Source organism: Cottoperca gobio, chromosome 13 (assembly GCF_900634415.1).
Source record: "Cottoperca gobio chromosome 13, fCotGob3.1, whole genome shotgun sequence".
Classification (NCBI taxonomy): Eukaryota; Metazoa; Chordata; class Actinopteri; order Perciformes; family Bovichtidae; genus Cottoperca; species Cottoperca gobio.
This window is the reverse complement of record NC_041367.1, coordinates 8,173,615-8,196,439: the sequence shown is the minus strand read 5'-3', so window position 1 is coordinate 8,196,439 and position 22,825 is coordinate 8,173,615. Positions and strand designations below refer to the sequence as shown.

At 41.0% G+C, this 22,825-nt stretch overlaps 1 protein-coding gene across 6 annotated transcripts in view; it reads right to left on the bottom strand.

The window, feature by feature from the left end:
• The window catches only part of gria4a (glutamate receptor, ionotropic, AMPA 4a), a 93,799-nt gene that overhangs the window by 23,375 nt on the left and 47,599 nt on the right, over window positions 1-22,825 (bottom strand). For all 6 annotated transcript variants that reach the window (XM_029445765.1, XM_029445766.1, XM_029445767.1 and 3 more), the window contains exons 8-13: window positions 18,813-18,980; window positions 17,791-17,895; window positions 16,899-17,009; window positions 9,637-9,843; window positions 6,869-7,084; window positions 6,034-6,194 (exon numbers count right to left, since the gene is read on the bottom strand). In XM_029445765.1, the coding sequence (XP_029301625.1) occupies window positions 6,034-6,194; window positions 6,869-7,084; window positions 9,637-9,843; window positions 16,899-17,009; window positions 17,791-17,895; window positions 18,813-18,980 (968 nt within the window). The remainder of the gene's footprint in view (window positions 1-6,033; window positions 6,195-6,868; window positions 7,085-9,636; window positions 9,844-16,898; window positions 17,010-17,790; window positions 17,896-18,812; window positions 18,981-22,825) is intronic.

The following is a 22,825-nucleotide window of genomic DNA, read 5'->3' as shown; positions in this document are numbered from 1 at the left end:
TATTTTTCTGATATAATGCTACATACATGTATTTTCTCCGGCGACAAAGTAGTTTCCTTCTTTCTTTTTCTTTACTCCCGATTCAAGAAAAAATCTGAAATCAAAATCGCAAATTTGATTATGCAAATTGTGAGCTTATTAAAAACTAATTTCCTTGTTTGTTAAGAAACGCCGACAGGGGAAATGCAACACTTTTTTGCTGTTATCCGAGTGGGGGGTGCAAACAAGACATGTTTTCTCAACTGATGGTGACAGACATGTTAACACATGTTGATCCTGACAGTGATTACTGTGTCTGATGTTTTAGGAAAGTGAAGTATGAATGTTTGATCAGCACGCAATAAAGGACAAAGACAGTCACAGATAGACATACACACAAACACCCTTTCTTCTTCTTGTGTTTGATCTTTCTCTTACTACAGGTGTGAAACAAAGCGAATGGAATACTGTAAGGCAAACAGGCACACATAAGAGAATATCTGATTAATAGATAAAAGATTAGGTGCAGCAGGCAGATAATGCAAGGCACAATAAACTCCAAAAAAATATATTTCATCAGTGATACGAGACACACAGACAGTGAGTAATACTGCTGGGACTGGGTCCTATGATCTCAGTGACCTTGAGATCATCAATTAGGCAGTAAGCTTCAGTGCTCCACTGTAGTTAGTCGAACCATCAGCTGGATCTGTTGCTATCATTAACTATTCAGAACACCCACAGCCATTTACTCAATACTTACACATGACACTCTCACACACACACACTGACACACACACAGGGACAGAAGTCCTCACCCAGCAGCAGCAGACACAGACACAGACACACACACACACACACACACACACACACACACACACACACACACACACACACACACACACAGACACACACACACACACACACACACACACACACACACACACACACACACACACACACACACACACAAACGTTTATTGACAGAGACAGATCCAATCCCTCTGAGATGTTCACTGGTGATCAGTTTACCCCTCTCTCCCTCTTCTGCACTTACTCTTGGTCTTCCTTCATGTACACCCTGTCACTATTTCTTGCCATTTATTCATTTCCACTTTTTAATAATTCCAGTCCCATCACCCAACTGTCCATCACTTTGTTGCCACCCTTCGCGAGGTGACCGGGCCAATCGCAGACATTACAAACCCAAAACAGATGACAGGTGTGTGTGTGTGTGTGTGTGTGGCGCAAATGCCACCTCAAGGTCACTCTGACGATGCGCGTGAGTGTGTGAATGCGTTCATGCCTGCTGCCAGCCATTACCTTCTGCTTGATCGGGAAGGTGAAGGAAACACAAATCCGTGTGTTTGCAAAAGCCAGAGCATGTATGTGTCTCACAGAACAAAAAGGGTTTTCCATCATGAGCATGCAGACATGCCACCAATTTCTAGCTATGAACATTTCAATTAACTAAGATGATGATTAGACCACAAAGCAGCAGGAGCAAGCACTAAGTGAGAGAGCAAACAAGAGGAGATAAATGATGTGGGAATGAAAGGAAAAAGGAAAAATGCTCGATAGATCAAAAAAGGGGAGAGAGAAAGTGGGAGCGTTGAATAGGAGTGTGTGTTTTACTGTGTCTCCCAGACTGCAGAGATGACTGCAGCAGGGAGAGAGGGACCCTCACTGAATACCAATGGGCCTACTATGGCAGCTCAATACACAATACACAACTCACAGAGTGACACGCTCAAACGTGTATAATGTCAAACAACGCGTGTGTCGTGCATGGAGAGCAGTTGACAGAGATATGATCATAACGGTTGTACGGCTACACACAATACAAGAAAGACAAGATTTTCCTTTAGAGAGAAAAACACAAATACACTTTAAATAGCCAACCAGGGGAAAGCTTGTCTACACACACACACACACACACACACACACACACACACACACACACACACACACACACACACACACACACACACACACACACACACACACACACACACACTCTGAAAGAGATAGGAAAGGCATTCAACCTTTTGTAAAAACTTAAAAATATGTCTTCCTGAGCGTCCTTCCCTTTATTCCCAGCTCCACAGTAAATGTCAACCTCAATACTCTGAGCCCCGCTGACTAGCCAGAGACGATACAAGTGGCATGATGGATAAAATGGATAACACCAGGCGTGAATGAGCATCCTATGGCCCGGGCAGACACGTGGAAGATGGTAAAACTAACCATTATGTGAAGGGAAATATTGTAGGGCAAAGAAACTAGTTGTCGGCATCATGGGATATAAACGGTACAGAGAACTTTTTCAAATATATATCTAACCTGTTAACAATATTTAAAATAGTTAATATTGCATTCAAACTCATAATCAATTCAGTAGTTCATATTGTGTCACGACACCTCAACAAACTGACTTACTTCTAACGCTTCTTACTTTTAACGCTTCACCATTTCCACCTTGTATAGTGCTTTAAAGGAGTTTACTTAATCATTGATGCATACAGCAACTCCAGCTCCACTTGCCACCTCTCTGTGTGAAATTACACCTGCCTTATTGGCCTAAATCAACACACCACACGGAAGAGTGTTATTCTCTGTAATTTAGACCCTGTGGATTTGATCTGTTAGTGAAACTCTGCCAAAGTATAATGTTCTCCAATTCTTTTATGCATTCTCCTTTATGAGTGTTGTTTGTAGAAATTGCTATGCAGCTCATAGAGAGGCAGAGAAATGGAGAGAGTGAATAAGTGAACATGTCATGCTCTATCCTTAATGTAGTAATGAAAGCAAATGTTGGATATTTCCGTTAGTAGGAAAGTTGCGTGCAGGAATATATCTTGTGATATAATATCTTTGTTGCAGCACATTTCTGATGCAAGTTGTGAATGAATGTAGCATTATGAATGTGTCTGCCTCCAAAAGGTGAACAAGAGAATGGGAGATTAAAGGAAATGTACTGAGGAGATGATATTACATGACGATATGCATGACACGTCTCCCTTTTCTAAGGACATGATGGAGTGTCTCTGCAGAGCACTGGCGTCACACCGAAGTCTCATCCATCACATGCTTTTATGGCAGAAAGCCTGGCCTGCAGGCTCATATCATTCACATGGAATCACATCTAATGAACGACTTCATTTCACTCTTTTACTATCATTTTTGCTACATGTTATTGCATAATCATGAGTTGCATCATTACTTTGGCATTTTAGTCAAGTCATGGTTATATGTGGAGGTACAGTACATGTTTGACGCAAGTCAGCCAAGCCTCAGCACTCCCTGCAGTATACACTTAAACCCACGCGTAGAGATTAGGGAGTAACTCACTATAATCAGCAGCTACAGGTGAATGCAGCTGCTGCTGATGGTGATGATGATGATGATGATGATGATGATGATGATGATGATGATGATGATGCAGTGAGGCTCACAGGGAGCGGTGTAGCAGTATCTTAGGCAGAACAAAAGAGCGAGCAGAGCGTGACAGATTAAATTGAGTGTGGAGTAGGTTGTTGAGTGTTGAGTTCGAGTGTTGTAAAGAGGGGTGTGTGTGTGTGTGTGTAGCGGCATGACTTGAATACAGCGAAGCTTCACTCCACTCCAACGTTTTGTTTACATTTACCTCAGAACCATCGAGAAACACTGACAACAAGTAGTGTTGTTGTTCAGGCAAGAGGCTTTGGTCATGTCAGTCCATCTGGATGGTCATCAATCGTGATGATTGTTCTCGTAACTAGGACACTAACTAGTAACTAGTTCACATAACATTGTAGCGCTAACTTACCCTGCATGGCCCTCGGGCCTGTGTGTGTTGATTAGATCGTCTAACAGCGTTACCTCTCCCCCAAACCTTTCCTGCGTCCGATACCTTTTGCAACTTCCGAAACTGACAATCCAGCCTATAACAGAAAATGTTTGCATCAAGCCTCTTTATACGATTCATTGAATCTTGACACTACAACAGTAGGCTATTCAATCCAAGTGTGGCCAAACACTTCTGCCTTTAGACGTGGCTGGATGACGAAACTTGTATGAATTTGTTCTTTTCTAGAATACTGCTGCAGGATGCTGCTTCTGCTACCACCATCGACAAGCGTAATTCATTTTAAACCTTTTTTCTGGCCACTTGGGGGCAGCAGAAACAAGATGAGAGAGGAACGTTGACATATCATCACTTTTTAAGTTGATATGGCAGACTTATTAGCAAACAGTTGCTTATTTACACAACCAGCGATTACGAAGCAACACTATCATTCATTTGGAGTCGTGTTTGTGGTCATCTGGTGAATGTGTGTCCTATATTCACTCTCTTTTACACTAGCTTTGTTTTTGGAATTGCTTCACTATATCACCAGTGGATTTTAAAGAGCTGTCTGCTGTGGACGAAAACGCCACTATGATAGCGGTGAGAGAGAACCAGCTGGACAGCTAAACAATGAGCTGAAACTCATTAAAAAATTGTAACACACCACTAAATACAGCTTTAGTACCTGTCGTTGCATTATGGTTTATGTCACGAGAATGACGTTGGGGTGATACTTTAGACATCATGTTGAATTTACATAATACATTATTACCGTATGAGCTGCTTTTAAGAGAAAGACATCTCAAACTTAAGTTTGAAACCTTCTAAAGAAACATGAAGAAAAAGTACACAAGTGACAGATTTGTCATTCTGAAAATATAATCATGCATTTAGTACCGCAGTAATCTTGGCCTATAGAGGAATTGGGCTGTATTGGAAGTGACAGGGTCGGGTGATTTATATGACGAACACTGGCTTCATGTTAAGTATCATATTATCGCCATGACAGCTGTAGCTTATGCACACACATCTATAACAAGTCCTGCAAGTGATGGAGAGGTCCGCAAGTGTGTGTGTAAGCAATGTCAGAGTGTGAAGAGTCTGTGTATTCATGTGCACATCCTGTGTGTTTTAGTGTGTGTGCGCATGCAGCTGGTGTAAGTGTTTTCTACTTTGTGTGTTGGGGTTGGATTGGCCTGTCAGTCACAGTATAGTGGGGAGGAGTGGGAGACGACAGGTGTCGGGGAGCGGGGGAGGAAGGAAAAGAGAGAGCATGAAAGAGATGGATGAAAGAGCAGAGAAGGACAGAATAGCAAAAGAGGAGGAGGACGAAAGTGAAGTGTGTGTAACTGATGAAGAACTTTTGTTCTTTTCCCAAAAAGTGAAATGCTAATGGGAATGCAGCAGAACTGTTTGAGAGGATTAAAAAGCAGAAGTAAAGTCTTTGAGATGAGAAGATTGTTAAAGATTACGTGTATGTCAGTGAGCCTGGACATGAATTGAAGTTAATATTGAGAAGAGCAAAACAGCACAGCAGTGACTGCTTCTTACTTAGAGGGCCACCAAAGTCAAGACACACTAGAATCTTGCACATGATCATTTTAGTTATACAGAATCAGAAATGTAATATCCGTGCATAATAAAAGCAAGTCAGAATTTTTTAACTATTCGCCCTTATGCTTCAGCACAATAGTGAGAAGTGTCCATTCACACCAGTTCTTATTATTCTTTAAGCACACACATTTTGCTCAACAGCTCACACCTTTCCCTTCTTTCAGCTCATCGTCTATCACTCTCTTCTATCTGCTTCTCTCCTTAGATTTGCTCCCAAAAGGTCTTAAGTATGACTGCCATGAATATTTCACTAAACTGCATTCTCAGGTTATCAATAATAAAATGCCATATTCTTATAAATATTCTAAAAATACAGCCGGACTCTGCCTCTTCGGTGATGCATTAACAATTCATACACATCCCAGCAAACTGCTAAATCTCCCACCAGAGCACGTCCATATGGACATGAGACTGGACTATGTGCAGGTGTTTTCTTCCCACTTCTCACCGTGTTTTTGTGCGTGTACGTACAAACATGGACACAAACACGCACACTATTCCCCGCCCACACATCTTGTATACAGATACAAATACTACCCCTCACTCTGCCATACTGAACATGTGCACAAATGCACACCGCTTGTCTCACACACACCATTTCCCTCCCTCACCGTGGTGAGATGTCGCAGCCTTGTTGCATGAAGGCTCCCAGTGAGAACCAGAGGGAGTTGAAGATGCCAAACTCATTGGGAGGTTGGTCGGTGGGGCCCAGCTCTGTTGTGCCCTCCTCTGGCTCCTCTGCATGCCACTCATACGGGCTGAAGCGACTCACCTGAGACAAAGAAGGGAAAGAAAACAAGTGTCATAGATCATTTAGAGGTCTATAAAGGAAGTGCAGGTACATTTAGGGTCTTATTCTAATACAGACTGAAGCAAATGAACAGAGGGTGAATTATGTTCTGCTAAATAACACACACAAAGCCATAGAGGCTACATTTCTTATTTGTAAGACAACAAATGTTTCCTTGAATATGTAGACACTCTGGTGTCTCTTGACTATGTGAACTTGCATGTCTCACATTAAGAATGTACATATCTTGCGTACAGAGCTTTGTGTGATGCTATTTCCGTACAGATAGGACACCTTTAAGTATGTAATGATGTCCTGCACAGAAGTAAAATACATACATAACAGATGAGGAGGTTTTTAATAATCCTTAAAACATACACATGGTCTCAGAAACTTCAGGATGCATGATAACTGAGTAATTATATCATGATATATTATATATATCTATATTATAAAAATTGACCAAACGGACTTCTTCAGTAGGAAATGTGTCCCATAAGGATGTACAAGGTCAGACAGCACCATGTGCACTAGTTGAGAAATATTTTTTGCCTGTGAGCCAAATAAGAAATCTGTTCTATCATCCCTAAAGCCTTAAACACTCTTCAAACTGTTTCAGCCCTCACTCAAGTGCTGACTTCTCAAAAATCACTCACCAAAAACAGCACAACACTGACTCCAATGTAAGCGAACACTATGCACATCCAGATCTCGTAGGCCAGCGGGTCCAGGAAAGAGAAAACACCTGGTTTAGACTTCTGGGGCTTCTTGATCATGATGGAGATTCCCAGAGACATAAAGGGCTTTGAGAAGTCGATCACCTCTTCTCTCACCAAAGTGATGGTGAGCGGGGCCACGGCAATTTCTGCTTTCTGCAAAGAGTGGGTGGGGAAAACAAGTGTGTGTTCTGTTATGTTTAGTTATGTGCAGCAACTTGATGAGTGATGGGGAAGCAGGAATTATCTGTGAACTCCTTTGTCTGCAGAAAGGGAAGGTGAGAACCAAGAGGAAGGAAGGAGAAATAATAATTGAAACACAGGGGGCAGGTAAAGAAGACGAGCGCAGTGAAAGACCAGTGGAGTTTGAGGCGGTGGCAACATACGGAAGGGAATTAAAGTAATAAAGGAGGCAAAGAAATGGAAATGGTACAGCGGGGGGAGGGAGAAGGAGAAGGGTTGAAAGAGACAGAGGAGGGAGAGAAGGAATACCAGTAGAATGACAGAGAAGTAATTCATACGTAGGCATGAAAGTGACACTGCCAGAATATAAATTAGTCTGCAAGGCCTCACACACACACACACACACACACATGCAAAGTGTGTAGAAGAGTCAAACACATCATTCATTCAGCACACTGAGTATCTGTTTCTGAGTAGCTGCTTGTGTCTAAACGTCTGCAGACTTACTGAAAAAGAGGCTACAATAGCTAGCATATTAAATGACAAGTGTTCTCAAGGAGTGTGAGGATGTTGCAGCTAAAGAAAGACGGAAAGACGGAGAGAGAACACAACCCATTACAGACAGGGAAGTGAAATGAATTAGACACAGAAAGCAGGAGACAAAAGTGCACAACATGAAAGAAAGGAGATGAAAGTCACAAAGATAAACATATAAACAGAGAGTAAAGGACATACACATTTAGAGTAGAGGACAAAGTGCTGAAATCTCTCAAATGCATTTTCTCTATGTGGCTGAAGAGTCGTCAGAAATGACTGCAAGTGTCTGTAACAAATCCAAACTGATTAGTCATTGCAGCGGTTATGCTGTGTCACCTTCCACTATACGGTTTCTGGAGGCTGATTAATTCTGTCGCTGTTCTGCAAGAAACGTCTCCACTTCCACTGTTCCGACAAGTGACGACTGACACTGTCTCACGCATGTTGATAAAGTTTGCATCAAGTCGGCAATGTGAAATCTCAGACCGTGCATGGGCGTCAACTGCATAATTAGCCAACTTGCAAAAATTCTGAAGGAATGAATAAATCCTCCGAGACGCAGCTTCTGACATGGTAACTAAGGAGACGCAGAGCACAAGACAAGTTTATGCACTGTGTGAGAGTTATTTTGAGCATTTCTCAGCTGTTGCGTGATGGCCTGCGGTGGGGTCACGATAGCGGGAGCGCATATAATGCAATGTAAGAGCCCTGCTGTATATATTACATTACAGAGAAGTGTTGATTCAACACAATTCTTCTGAGGCCATCATTTGTAATGTTGTTGTGCTGGATTACATTACAGTATATTGGATTATTTCCTATTCTGCCTGTGTATTTAGCACATTGTCATTGTGAAGTATTTAACATTATGGGTTATTGTGTATATTATGTATGTTATTGTGCGGCCAAAATGAGTTTTCTCAGGCGGGTGGCTGGCGTCTCCCTTAGAGATAGGGTGAGAAGCTCAGCCATCCGTGAGAGACTCGGAGTAGAGCCGCTGCTCCTTTGCGTTGAAAGGAGCCAGTTGAGATGGTTCATCTAGTAAGGATGCCACCTGGCCGCCTCCCTAGGGAGGTGTTCCAGGCACGTCCAGCTGGGAGGAGACCCCGGGGAAGACCCAGGACTCGGTGGAGAGATTATATCTCCTCACTGGGAACGCCTCAGGATCCCCCAGTCGGAGCTGGAGGATGTGGCCCGGAGAAGGAAAGATTGGGGTTCCTTACTGGAGCTGCTGCCCCCGCGATCCGACCCCAGATAAGAGGTAGATGATGGATGATGGTTATTGTGTATAGATTATTGAAAATTGCAGCCACTGATAACGCTATGAATTGTGGTTCACTTACAACCGCTCTCTTTCCCGTCTCAAGGTACTATTCACAAAAGATTGTGCTAATGATATCACAGCGCAGACAGGCCCATAGCCTATTGCAGGTGAGCGCAATTTGCCCTCTTTTAAAACATTTTTTTTTTTTACGTCTGATTGCAATTTTCCATGTGGTCACTAAAATAATGCTTATTTTAGCAATGACGCTCATTTGGGAAGCCAGGGGTCAATTGTGTGCCAGGATGCACCTAATTTAAATATGTTTATGAGGGACTCTATTTGCTTGGCAGCGCAGTCAGGGGTGCGCTTCTTTGCAAATGACACTTTTTGTCTTTTTTGTGCAGGTTCAGCGGCACAAAAAATGCAGCGCAATCCTGTCGTGCATTCACCCCACAGTCTATTACTACGCTTTGATTGATGAATACATTACTTGATTAATCAATAAGTCAAATGACTATTCTAACAATCAAATAAACATGTAATTGAAGTGATGTTTTCACTGTTTGTAGTGTAGTTTAACACAGACTCTTTGGGTGATGTGATCTATAAATAAACTAAAGTGGAATTGAATGAAATTGAATAAACAAACAATCTTCTTGGGATCTGAGAGCTTTCTCCACTGTACATAGTCAATGAAATCCAAATATTTCCCATCCAAACTTACCCCATACACAAGCTCTCCCACCATGCCGTTCCATATCTTCGTCTCTGGATCTCTGGCTCCATACTTCCCATCCGGTACGATGGAGATCTTGTATTTGATTCCAATGTGTTTGGCGATCTCCGAGGCCAAGTCCACACAGTATCCTTCAAACTGGTCGTTGCCTTCATAGAGTTCCCAGTTCTTCTTCAGCATCACATAGGGACCCTCCTACAAAAGCAGCATAAGGGGAGAAAGACACAACTGTTTGGAGGAACATGACAGCAGTGATTATTAAAAGCAGGACAATAAAACTCATCAAGAGGAGCCAGCAGTTGGGTTGTAAACGATGTACCGAGGGAAAACAAATACTGCACAAAGAGAAATGATACCAATGAAAGTTATTCCTGTGTGGTAGATACATTTTCAAAATAAACTTATATTACTTTATCATACTCAAAGGATCACAGCTCTATAAAATACACCGATGCAATGCTGCAAAATTAAACTGGACAGCAGAATGAACTATTAAAGATCTAACAGATAAAACCATATTGTGAAGAAAACACAGCAGCCACCCAGAACTTTATAGAAACAGTTAATAAACATTGAGCTGTCTGAGATAGACACATATCTTGTGTTTCTGACTGCTAGTGCCTTGTTTAAAGCCTTCGTCTGACTTTACATGCCTCCGCTGGGACCTGCACCTGACTCAGTGCAACATTAATGCTGAGAGGAAAGAAATGTACAAGAGACAAGAATAATACAGGGAAAGAGGGAGGGGGGGGGGGGGGGGGGGAACTGCTGCTTTGGTAATGTCTCGTAAGAGGTGGAATGATTTCTGTGCATGCAGTAAACAAAGATGAAAGCAAAGAGGAAGTTTAATGTTGTCTAGTGAGATGGTGGGTGTATTAGGGATGACACACACACACATGGTCACAGCATGCTTCCCACATTACCACACCTACGTAGGGTATTCACAGAGAAAAGACACACACACACACAGACTTTTGAGTGACAGCGCATCCATCAGGAGCAGTGAGTTATGGTATTATGCCTGAGGCTGCTCACCCTGTAATCCAACTGAAACTAAGCCTATTAAAATGCTATCAAAGCCTTTTTAATCAAAGACTAATCTCATCTAATTAATCATACCAGATTTATATTATCTCCAACACTCCCAAGCTATGAAACGGTTTGTGAAGTTCATAAAACAAAAAATAAAAGATAACATATTTTTGGATTGAATTCTTCATTCATGGAATTGATTCACATTGCAAACAAGTACATCAAAGAGGATTCTAGACATGTTATACAAAAGGGCAATACAATCACTCTGACACAGATTTGGAGGTAACGATCTTCAATCCGGGAAATTGAAATCACATTGAAAGCAAGTTTAGATCACAAGAAGTCAAGCAGGGGGATTAAAACAATGTTACAAGGTAAACTGAACTATATTAACAACACCTACAAAGGGAAGATTGATTTATAAACTAATGCTCCTTCTCTTCAGCAAACAAAAAGCTTGAAATAACAATTAAAATGAACAATTTACTAGTGCACTTGTGTATGTCTGAAAGGTAAAATGATGGGTTATAGGAAGGTTATTCAATGGTGTGTACATGTATCCAGATGTAGAAATAAAGTTTAGCATACCACTTAACTAATATGTAGAACATTACATGCTAAACATCAAAATGTTACCATTTCATTTTGAGCATGTTAGGATGCTGTAGGCTCTTCCCGTTTCTAAATCCAGTGACTGAGTTCATCATCAATTTCTACCTAGCAACTTCCTGTTAAATGTTTTGTAAGTCTGAAAATGTACCGGTAAGTTTTTAGCCACAATTTCAGCACTTAAAAAAAAAATGATGTGCATGTCCATTTCTTTGCACATAAACAAATGGCAACAAATATGAAATAATTATTATAATCTGAAATTTACATATATACAAGGTTGAGAAACAAACACCCAGAGCAATGCATTATCACATTTCAGTCATCGGTTTAAGATTTGTTAAAACAAAAAATACATTTCTCCCAAAACCAAGCACACAAATGAGACACGTTACACTTTCATCACCAACATCATCATCAAATACAAACATTTTCCCCGTTGTGTTCAATGTCAGAACAAACATTTCCCCTAAAAAAGGTCGTTATCAGGGACATTAGCAGGTCCCACGGGCGCTCATTCCATTGACTCAACATGAATCATAATGTTAATGAACGGCAAAACACTTCCAAGTAAAATCCCTCTTATAGATCAACACAGCCACGAGGACTGCTCTGCACTTGAAGCAGGGATAAGATGTTTTAAATAACAAAATCAGTTGGATTCAAAGTTGTAGCCTAAATACTGTTTACTTCTAACTTACAGTTTTCACAATCATCTTGCTGTGCATGTTTCACTTCAAATAATATATATATGTATATCTATTTACAGTAGATCTATAACGTGTACATAGCGTCCCACATCAGGATACTGTGTCATTGACCCTCCGTTTCTTCACTGATCATATCAAATCATTGAATCTCAAGTTTACTTAATTAGTGTTAACAAGAAGTATGCCTCCTCCATTCAAAGTCAAGTGTTTGAAATCAGAGCGGGCTACTTTGATGAATTAATTTTGTATCATGTAAGCAACTACTCTAAAACACACACACACACACACACACACACACACACACACACACACACACATACCAGTGGGAGCTCTGCCAACAGTGGCACTGCTTCACTTTAAAGCCCCCTTAAGGTTTGTTATCAGTTTGCCCCAGACGCATTTGTCTTGGTGTGAAGGTAATGCCAATGATATGTGTGAGTGTGTGTGTGTGTGTGTGTGTGTGTGTGTGTGTGTGTGTGTGTGTGTGTGTGTACTGGATACTAGTACATGTATTTACTGCATCGTGTTTGGGTTTTGAATGTGGCATCATGAATCAGGGTATGGTAATAAACGGCAGGTGAAAAGGGAGCAGAAAAGAGGAGGACATAAGAGCAAAGATCAGGAGGTGGGTGGAAAGGTAAAGAAAGGGATGGCATGGTAGAGAGAAATGGGAGGAAATGTGGACAGAGAGAGGGGTGTGAGGCGTGGTTGCTGCATGAAGAAGAAAGATGAAGGAGCAGATCAGAATAAAAACAGAGACAGCTACAGGTAGAAGAGAAGATAGATAGGAACACAAAAAAAAGGGAAAGTTGAAGGAAAAAATAAAGAGGAATAGAAAATATACCGACGTGAGAAAAGTAGAATAAAAGAGGAGGAAGGCAAGAGAGGGGAGAGGCTGCACAGACAGACATGCGGAGGGTAAACGGGTGGAGGGAGAACAGCTTTGTAGAAGCAAATGGTTGTGGCTGATAAGACATGAAACACTTCACACTGGAGCCAAAAAGGCAGACATGACTTGCTATGTAAGCCAGTTAGCTAGAGAGTGAAAAAGACAGGCACCCGACTGGACAGCCACCTAACTGTCCAGTAATTAATTCAGGCTGCCAACCAGATGCTCAATCAGTTCAGCTTTTAAAAAGCCAGACTTTCACGTAAGGAGTTAGCCAACCACCAAGACATGTAATAAGCCTGCGAGCCATCCATTCAGATGGCCAAAGAATCAAGCCAAGTAGTCACAGCCTGCCTCAGTCAGTCAATTGGTCAATGAGTTCATTCATTTATTCATTACTGCAATTATGGTACATAATCATCTTTCTAGTCTCATATTTGGCCAGTGAGTCAGTATGATTATCTTGCAGCCATTCGGCCATAAAGCGAGCGAGGCAGTTCAGCAGTCAGTCAATCAGTCAGTCATGCAGTAAACAAGTGACCAGATGAAAGTCAGTCAGCACCCAGTCTGTTAGTCACAATGACAGTTGGTCTGTAACCTGCAGTTAAAAAGTGTTTCTAAGGAAGTCAGCCAGCCACGAAGACAAAGAAGGCAGCTGCTGAGTAAGTCAGTCGACCAGGTAACCAGCCAGAAAACAAGAATTGTTGTCCGTCTAGCCAACAAGCCAACCACCACCCACTCAGTCCATCAGCCAGTCAGCCAGCATCCACAACACTTTGTGTTAGAAACCATTTTGGTTGAAGTTGTTACACATTTTCAACAAAGCAAACTTTATCAGAAGCTTGCATATTTTGTCTTCTGTTCATGTAATTTGACCTACTTTATAAGATCACATAAATAATGTACCTCCCTAATGTTGATTTCCCATCTTCAGCTCTATGAATGAGTGTCCTGCATCCTGATGAACGGCCGTGTGGGACAGGAAAGCTCTTTATGTTACACCTTTTCTCTTAATCCATCCATCATAAAACGATTTTCTTTTAAAGGCAAATTTCATTGACTATAGGTCAGAAAATATTTTTATAATAATATCATATTAAAGCCAATTAAACTACAAATCACTATATGAGTATTTTGTATGCTGCAATTAAGTGAGACCAAAACAAAAGCATAAACAAGAGCTTGTCATGTCCTTGTCGACGACTGCAGTACGTGTACACTAGTAAAGGCAAATGCCGACAGGCTGAACAATCAGTCTCCATCATTGCACTTTGCAGCAGTTACATTATAGGCAAGCTAAAACATTCATAATGGTGCCATTACAATGTGAAGGATGGGGATCTCTTGTGCCACAGACAAGCGCCCCTAGTGTTGAATACCTTTCCATTCAGGCGTAGAGCTCTCGCTGGAACTGAAAAACAGTGGAGGAAAGTTGATGGAGTAAGCATGACTGAGGAGATGTACAGAGTGACGGAGCAGAAAGATGATGGAGGGAGAGCGGTATCAAAAGAAAACTGCAGGACTGACACAAAGATCTGTCCACGTATCACTCTCCTTCCAAAAACCGACAAGAAATATAGATGTATGGAAAAGAACAAACATTTTTGGTGAGGTGTTTTTTTGCTACAGGTTCTCTGCAGTGTAGCAGAGAAGGTGGTGGTGATTGTGGCGTCTTCGAAAGGAGTGAAAAGAATCTGAATTAGCGGGGCTGTCTGATGGTCTGGAGATTTTTATGTGGCCAAATGTCAAATGTTGACAGCAGCCAGAGAATCCCTCGCAGAGCACTTGTCCAACTGTGGCTTTTGTCGTGAATGGAAGACAGGAGCACAGCGAGCAAGGCATCTCGGTGCCTCACAGGCTCGACACATGGTGGCCGTGAATCTCCTTCTCGTATGTTCAGTCTCTCTTTGACATTCCTTTTGTCTTAATGCATTTCATACAGAATATACATAAAGAAAGAAGCATTACAACAAAGCAAACATAGAGCACACTGAGTCTTTATACAGAGCTTTAGAGACACTCAGTCTGTCTGTCTGTCTGTCCTCCCCGAGAGTTTGCGAGTCTGTCGCTCTGTCCGGCATCAGTGTCGCAGCAGAGGCTTCCTCATCATCAGAGGCTGCAAAGAGGAGGAGGTGGCTGAGCTAACGTTAGCCAAGGCCTGCTGAGGTCACCATCCACAGAGAAATGTGCAGGTGGGGGAGGCATGGAGGTAAAAACGTGGGAAGACAGACGTATGCACTAATGCCAAACTCTGTTTTGCACACTCATCTGTTTTTCAACCACACAAAATGAATGTAATTAGAGACAGAAAGCCACAGGAACAACACAAGAGTGTGACATATTCCTACAGTAATGGTGTATTAACATATTCGAAATAGGATTTTTGTCACAGACGTTTGTCACAGAAGTTGCCCTTTAATTTATTTGATTGTGTTGATGTGTTTATATTTGCTTGTCTTGGGCATGGCTGTAGGCTATACACTACACACTGCACTGAGGTTTAACACATTGCCAGTTGAAGTGTGCATGCCTGGAGGCGAGACTGTCACTGGGGACATTTAGTCCGGCTGAATTCACTTTCCTGCAGCATGTGCAATTGTTTTCCTCTGTGCAGACCTGACTGGTTCCTACCACTTGTGGCCACCGGAGGCGCTGTAGACTTTCACTGTATTATCAAATTGTCCATTTCTAGGTATTAGTATGAGCACTTCAGTACAAATATACAGATATTTTGGTCATACTTAGGAGTTTGCTGAATAAAGCAACGTAGCTTGAAACAAAATGCTGAATTGCTGAAGCTCAAGCATCTGTGGCTTGTTTTATCTCAGGGCTGAAATTAGTCTTTTGAGTTGCTTTCACTTGCATCATTTTGCATGCCCAATTGAATTAGACTGATTGCATTTACAGGAAGGGGATGGCCACCATAAAAAGGCTGCAGATGGGTGAAGTGAAATCAAATGTAAGCAGAGGATGTGCACAAATCCACCGATTAGCCCTCCTTTATCTGTGTTTGTAGAAGAAATAGAAGTAATTACACTGGGCTGCAGACGGGTGTCTATGTGGAAGCCATTAGTGGAGACTGGACTGAGGTCACTTCTCAATAGTGATCTGAGGTCAGTTTTAGATTTGCCTACTAATGAGACATTAGTGTAATCTTCCAGCTGGACAAGTGCCACTCCCTCCTGGCTGTGCTCTGAGAGCTCTCTTCAACTGGTACAGCTCATCCTGCTCCAACCTGAATTTTCTATGTCATTAACAAAACTCTGCCCCGTCACATCCTCACGTTGTACCTCATCCCCTGACTTCCTGGCACTGAATGAATCCTATAAGGCCACTAAGGGAAGTGAAATCCAGCCTCCGGCCCTAATGTTCAACCCTGAACTCTATCTATGACTTGTACGGTGACTTCCTAACCCTTTTCTGTTTGTGACCCCTTAAAACAAAGCAATGCTTACTTGTAACCCCTGAATGCTGGGTGCATACGTCTACTGATTATGACCATGACTGAATGCTTTTCCTTCTTTCACTTGGATAATGAGTGGAACATTTGAAAAGATGGGAAAGTCTTCCTTTTCTATGCTGTTAATCATTTTTGTGACCCCTTGTAGTGGTCCCAAACCCCAGATTGGGTTATCACTAAACACATTATCAATAATGCATCTTTTCATCACTTCCTTTCTCGTTGCATGCACCTGATCTTGCTGAGAAAATGCCAGACAAGAATGTTCTTTTCCTTTTAGCACATGTAACACAGGGGATTAATCAGCGATTGGGCACCAGATATTTGTATTTGCACTAATTTGCGTGTCCATAAACATCATGCGTCTACATGAGGCTGGTGTGAGCTGGTGTGAGCTGGGACATCAGGTGAGGGGGAAAGGTTTTGGTGAAATGAAGTTGTGGAATTGAAAAGACTGATGCATGTTGAAGGACAGCTTCACCCAAAAACAATCTCAATCAACAACCCAAATGAATGCAGAAATCAAAACAGTCTGAGGGTACATTACCATGATGGTTGTCACGACTACTGTTCGGTTCTCCATCGACGTGCTGTCATTGGACAGAGCATTTTCATTCTGGACCAACACAAGTTTGTCTATGTCGTTCCAGTAGCCAATCTGAGGGATAAAAGAAAAACAAGTCATCAAATCAATCAGTCTTTACAGTGCAATTCATGCTAAAGTGAAATGTAACATTTGTAAAGTAAAATCAAGATGGACAAAAACAAAAATGAATAGATACATAAAAAGAGACGAAGAGAAAGGAATAAAAAGTAAAACAATGAATGAGCTCACTGCAACAGATTTCCCATTGGAACTGTAGAAGATACCGAGAGATGTTGAATGTGAGCCAAGAACTTTCAATAAACACACATCGCTGTCAAAGGAACACTTGAGAAACTGGAACATAGCATTAATTCTTTATTACAGGCACTATGTGTATGCTTTCTCAGTAAAGAGACATGATGAGTAACCTGAACCTTCTCCTCCTACTTTACGAAGAAGGATCATTCTCAAACTTTCCTTATTTATGTCACACTTAAAATAAGTTATTAAAAGTCAAACAGTGATGGTCCAAGTGCAGTTATATGAACCTATTTATATATATATATATATTAATTATGAACTATGGAGATAATAATGTTTTTAACAATTCACCACCGTGATGGATAAAACACGATAAATGCAGCACACATTGAAAACTCCACAAATGATCCTTTAACAATAACAGTCATTTCAGTGGTGATTAAAGAGAACTTTCCTGCTGACGAGTCACATTTGCTAAATTGATTAAAAACTGGTGTTCACATGCAGCTGTGGAATATGTCTGATGTTGTTCAACCCACACATTCAGAGTGTTATTTTTCTTTGTTTCTAAACCATGAGGAGACATTTTTACCTTGCGTGGTCCGTTGCTCTTCAGTTCAAACACGTCCATGGTGAAGTTGACCCTCCGACCATAGTGATCAAACTGAATGTTCCCAGTCAGGCCCTGGATGCGCACCTGCGTTTATAATAACAATCACAGTAAGTACTGGAGAAAAACAAAACAAAACACTAGTTATAATCCTTAAGATTTCAGTCCAGGTTGATTTGGCAAAACCTATAGTTACTGTTTGTAACAGAAAGTGTGGCTTAAAACTCTTTGAGCAACTGATGCGACTGTTTGTAGTGCCGCCAAACAAACAATGTTTATGCAAATATAAAAACGTATTTTTCACATGAAGGAGCATCAGAGGAAATACTCTTTAGTGAACAATAGGCAGTGCGGCAGTTACTATTTACATTACTTATTACTTCACATTATTACACACATGTATCGTTTCCTGTAAATCCCTCATGCTTAGGTAGGCAATCTGAATCCTGTGCGGGAAAGGCAAACACTGAAAACTGCTATATATGTAAAGAGATAATTACTGAATGTAAATACGTTGAATGGCTAGTGCAGAAAACTATTATATGAACATTTTAAGGATTCTAACTTTAATTAAATGTAGTACCATGGATTTCTCTCCAAAAATAATATGAATAGTTCATATAATAACAAAATATATTTTATTTCAACACTTGGTTTTGGTTAGGGCAAGGGTTGGACTGCGTACCAGAGAAGTGAATGGAGTTTAATGTCTCCATAAGTACAGCAATACAAGTATGTTTGTTAAGTGTGTGTGGGTACTCCATCAAAATCCCAACAAGAATTTAAAACACATAAAAGTCGTAATGGATTTCTGGAACACTTTCCCCTTTTTCATGCCAGCTGTTTTTCTGTCTGCTTATGAGCATGTGTTTGTGTGTGTGTGTGTATGTGTGTGTGTGTGTGTGTGTGTGTGTGTGTGTGTGTGTGTGTGTGTGTGTGTGTGAACATCTGTCTAAGCGGTCCGCAACCTGTGTACTAAACTCAAACATCAAAGTTGTGCCAACCTGTTTGAGAGCGCGCTCCATATCTATTCCTTGGTTCCATGGAGCAGCTGGATTAGCCAGGCAGTCACCAGCGTTGCCACGGCGACTGATATCAATTTTCTGACGCCGAAGGGTGCGGAAGGCCTCGGCCATCACAAGGACACCATCATATGTCAGAGATGAGGTATACTGAAGGATGAAGGAAAAAACAGAGAGGAGGATGAGACAGAAAGAAAAGAAAAACACAGTGTGACAGAAGTTAATCCTGTCATACATCCTGTCATACAATTCATTCTCAGGTAATGCAAACACCTGAAACCACTTTTTCTTCCTGATGTGTTTGCTGCTGTTTCGTGCGCAGAGCCATTTTAAAAAAGCATCCACATTTTCTTTTCAGTGAGATAGTTTGGCTTCTCAAACTTACGCAAAAGTATAATACGCCAATGTTGCAGGGCTGTACCGTACAGTATGGGATTTATTCCTAAAATGAGAACTATTTTAATCTCTGTATTACATCAGAACTCACCTCACCAGTATGCAAACATGCTGACCTGTGCTACAATCTATCTCAGCGCTCTAACTTCTATTTGACTTCCAACAGTTTACACCAGGGGTGTCAAACATACGGCCTGCGGGCCAGAACCGGCCCATCAGAGGGTCCAATCCGGCCCGCAGGATGACTCTGGCAAAGTGTAAAAATTACAGAGAAGACATTAACTGCAACGTTTCAAGCTTTTTCAAATGTGTCCACTAAATGTTTTGTAAGCTGTAATGCGTGTATGATGTGTAAATGATAAACTGAGGCATAATATTGTTGTAATTGCACTTATTTTTCAGGTTTTGTAAAAAGATAATTCATTTTTTTGCACCAAAACAAAAATTGTGGTTATTTATAGGTTATTATGCTCTGATTTTACTGGTCCGGCCGTGTGTGGCCCCTGAACTAAAATGAGTTTGACACCCCTGGTTTACACTGATGAACATTAATCAACATCACTGTAAATGTGCCGCTTCTCGACAGGCTTATAGTTTTCAACAGGACATTAGAAGAGGTTTAAAATTATATTGTAAATCCGTTAATTAAATCCACTTTGTTAGGGAACTCCCTTTGATGGTGACATTTAGATTCCCAAGATGTATAAATGTGGATTCATTACAATCTTAAACAAGATGTGGCACTCGAGAAGTGAGTTGGAGAAAATTACAAAATTCAATGTTTTAAGGGACCGTTGCAATGTTTACAGCGAGTAAGAAAAAAAGAAAAAGGGTAAGGAGATGATGAGGTCTGTTCTCAAAAGTAATGGTAATCTTGACAGATAGTTTGACAAATCCATTATAGGTAAGACACAGCACAGCAGGCGAAGAGCACCACATACTCAGCAGCAACACACCCACCCAGCCCACACACAGACGCACAGCGCCACGCAGACAGACAGAGGCAGTCAAACACACAGCGGGCTGCCTTAACATCACAGCAGAGAAGAGTGGTGAGATACAAATGGGCTGGAAGAGGGAAGTCGGCTGAGACTCTGCCGATGCTCTTCACGCCTCTGCAGGTCTCTCACTGACATTCCTTCATTTGAATCCCATAAGGTGTGTTTTGGAAGGCTGCACAACCATGTCATCCTCTTTTCATCTCTCCCCTTTGAAACTGAAGAAGCCTTTAGGCGTGCGACTGACATATGACGACTAAAGAATCCGAATCAAGGAGAAAACAACAACAGAACTGAGCCAACCGGCATACTGTCATTGGGAAGACAGAAACACCTTCGGGACACATAGAAATCAGTGTTGGCTTTTAAACACTCTTAATTCTAGATAATATTTATAGTATCAGTTGCAATCTCAAAGTTCACCTAATATTGTCTAAGTACACCCTTATATTGTATTTTAAATCATACAGAAGGGGCCTTAATCGTATTATGGACTAACTTCATGGACTCATAATGATATATTTGATAGTCATCCACATCGTTAGGTCGTATTGGAATATTGATTATGCAAAACCGACAATAGTTATGTAATCAATCAGCATGAGGAACTAAAGTAAGTATGGTACATTAGAGGACGATGCCAGTGTCAAGCTAAGCACGTGTCTGATTTGTGTTCAAAAGTTTAACGGGGACATTTTCTTTTATTATCGATGCTTCATGCATGTGTGCAGCTAAACAGAACACTTTATATGTGCAGCTATTTATACATGCAGTGCAAAGACTATGTACACGACGTGTCTGCTTTTTTAATTATCTCACCATAGAGATATATCTCTGCACCTCAGAGAACATAATATAGCAGAGGATAGGTTAATGACGGTAAAAAACAAACAAAACACAAAGCTATTCCATTATTTACTGTTGTCAAATGAGATAAGAAAAAAAAATGAAAAATGAAGACAGGAGCTTTGAACCCATTTGGACATGCATATTTCATTCAGAAGATGAGCTGGTGTCTGGCAAACATTAAATACATGGGCAAATATTGATAAAGCAGAAAGCCCCTTATCTGTTAAATACGTTAACACAGAATGTTGTAGACCTATTCATATTCTGATAAAACATTTGATGGAAAACGGCCCCCAAAAAAGGCTGTAACTTGGAGAAGATATGTGTGATGAACATAAGCATTATGGCAGAAATGTTATGACGTTAATATATTTCTTTGCCAGGTCACTGATCACTTTCATTACACTTGAACAAAATCTCCAGGCACACCAGAGCTCATTTCAAGGCACAGCAGCTGAGAATCACTGGGTTAAGAAATTTTGATTGATGGCCAATAGCACAGACCGAGCTCAAAATGCAGTCTCCAGTGTGGAAGGGACATGTCCCTGTAGTGCCTTTCACACCGCACATGGCCTGAGGCTACGAGTTGGCCCAAGGCTAACTAAGCTCAGTTTTTACACAGCACTAATTAGCCTAGAGCAATGTGGAAGCATGTGTTGTCACTAGAGATATCTGGATTTGTGTTATTTTGTTAAATCATTAAAATTGTGTTTTTTCCTTGAGTCAAAACATCATTTTTGTAAAGAAACCTTAAAGTGCACTTAATCAAATACGTTCACAAAGTTCTGAAAGTTGAGAACGCCTGCAGTTGTGTTCACCTTTAATCTGTATATCTAAGCATGTTCACGGTGTCTATGTGTCATAAACATGCATAATATGTTGACCTCCATAACGGGTGGATCGATGCAGCCGACATCCACTAATGAAAAGTCATTAGGTCAATCTGAGAACGCTGATTAGCCTATTAACACTGATCCTTGGGTGAAAAATGACATTCCAATAATGAAAGAATATGACTATCAATATAAAGTTGCAGCGTCAAAAGACTCATAAAGAACTACATTGCGTGCGTGTGTGCGTGTGTGTGTGTGTGTGTGTGTTTCCTCCTGCGAGTGACTACATGTGAGCCAAAGAGAAAAGGACAGGTAGCTGCTGTATGATGTCTTTTTAATAGGTAGGTGGACATATTTCCAGTTAATATATGTATGAATTTAAAAGCAATTGCCCCGCAGGTCAGTAGCTGGTCAAAAGAGGTGTGCTGAATGAGGAGAGGGGGACAGAGACAGAGATGGAAAGGAAAGGGGGAGTGGATGAGACTAAATAGAGAAATACTAATGTGACAGAGAAAAGGACACTGGTAGTGAGAGAAAATAGACACTGATGGATGGTTAATGGAGCGGGGGGGGGGGGGGGGGCATTCAGACACGGAGCTGGAGACACGGGGAAGTTATAGGGCAGTGATGTTGTCTGGTTTTCAATGTAGTGGGTCCCCCGGGACCTGCAGGTGGTCATGTGTCCCAGGGAAATTGAGAGGGTCCGACAATAAAATGTGAGTTTTTCGACACATTTTCACGTTTGCTGTTGTATTTTAATTATTAGAGTTGTATTCATGAATATTCAAAATGTATCTGAAAATGAAACCATAAAAAAAAGAAATTGTAAAACATTAAACAGAAATAAATAATAAGAAAAATTAGTTAGAAGTTATTTGAAACTTTTAACACAAACATGACACTTAACTAAGAAAGTAGC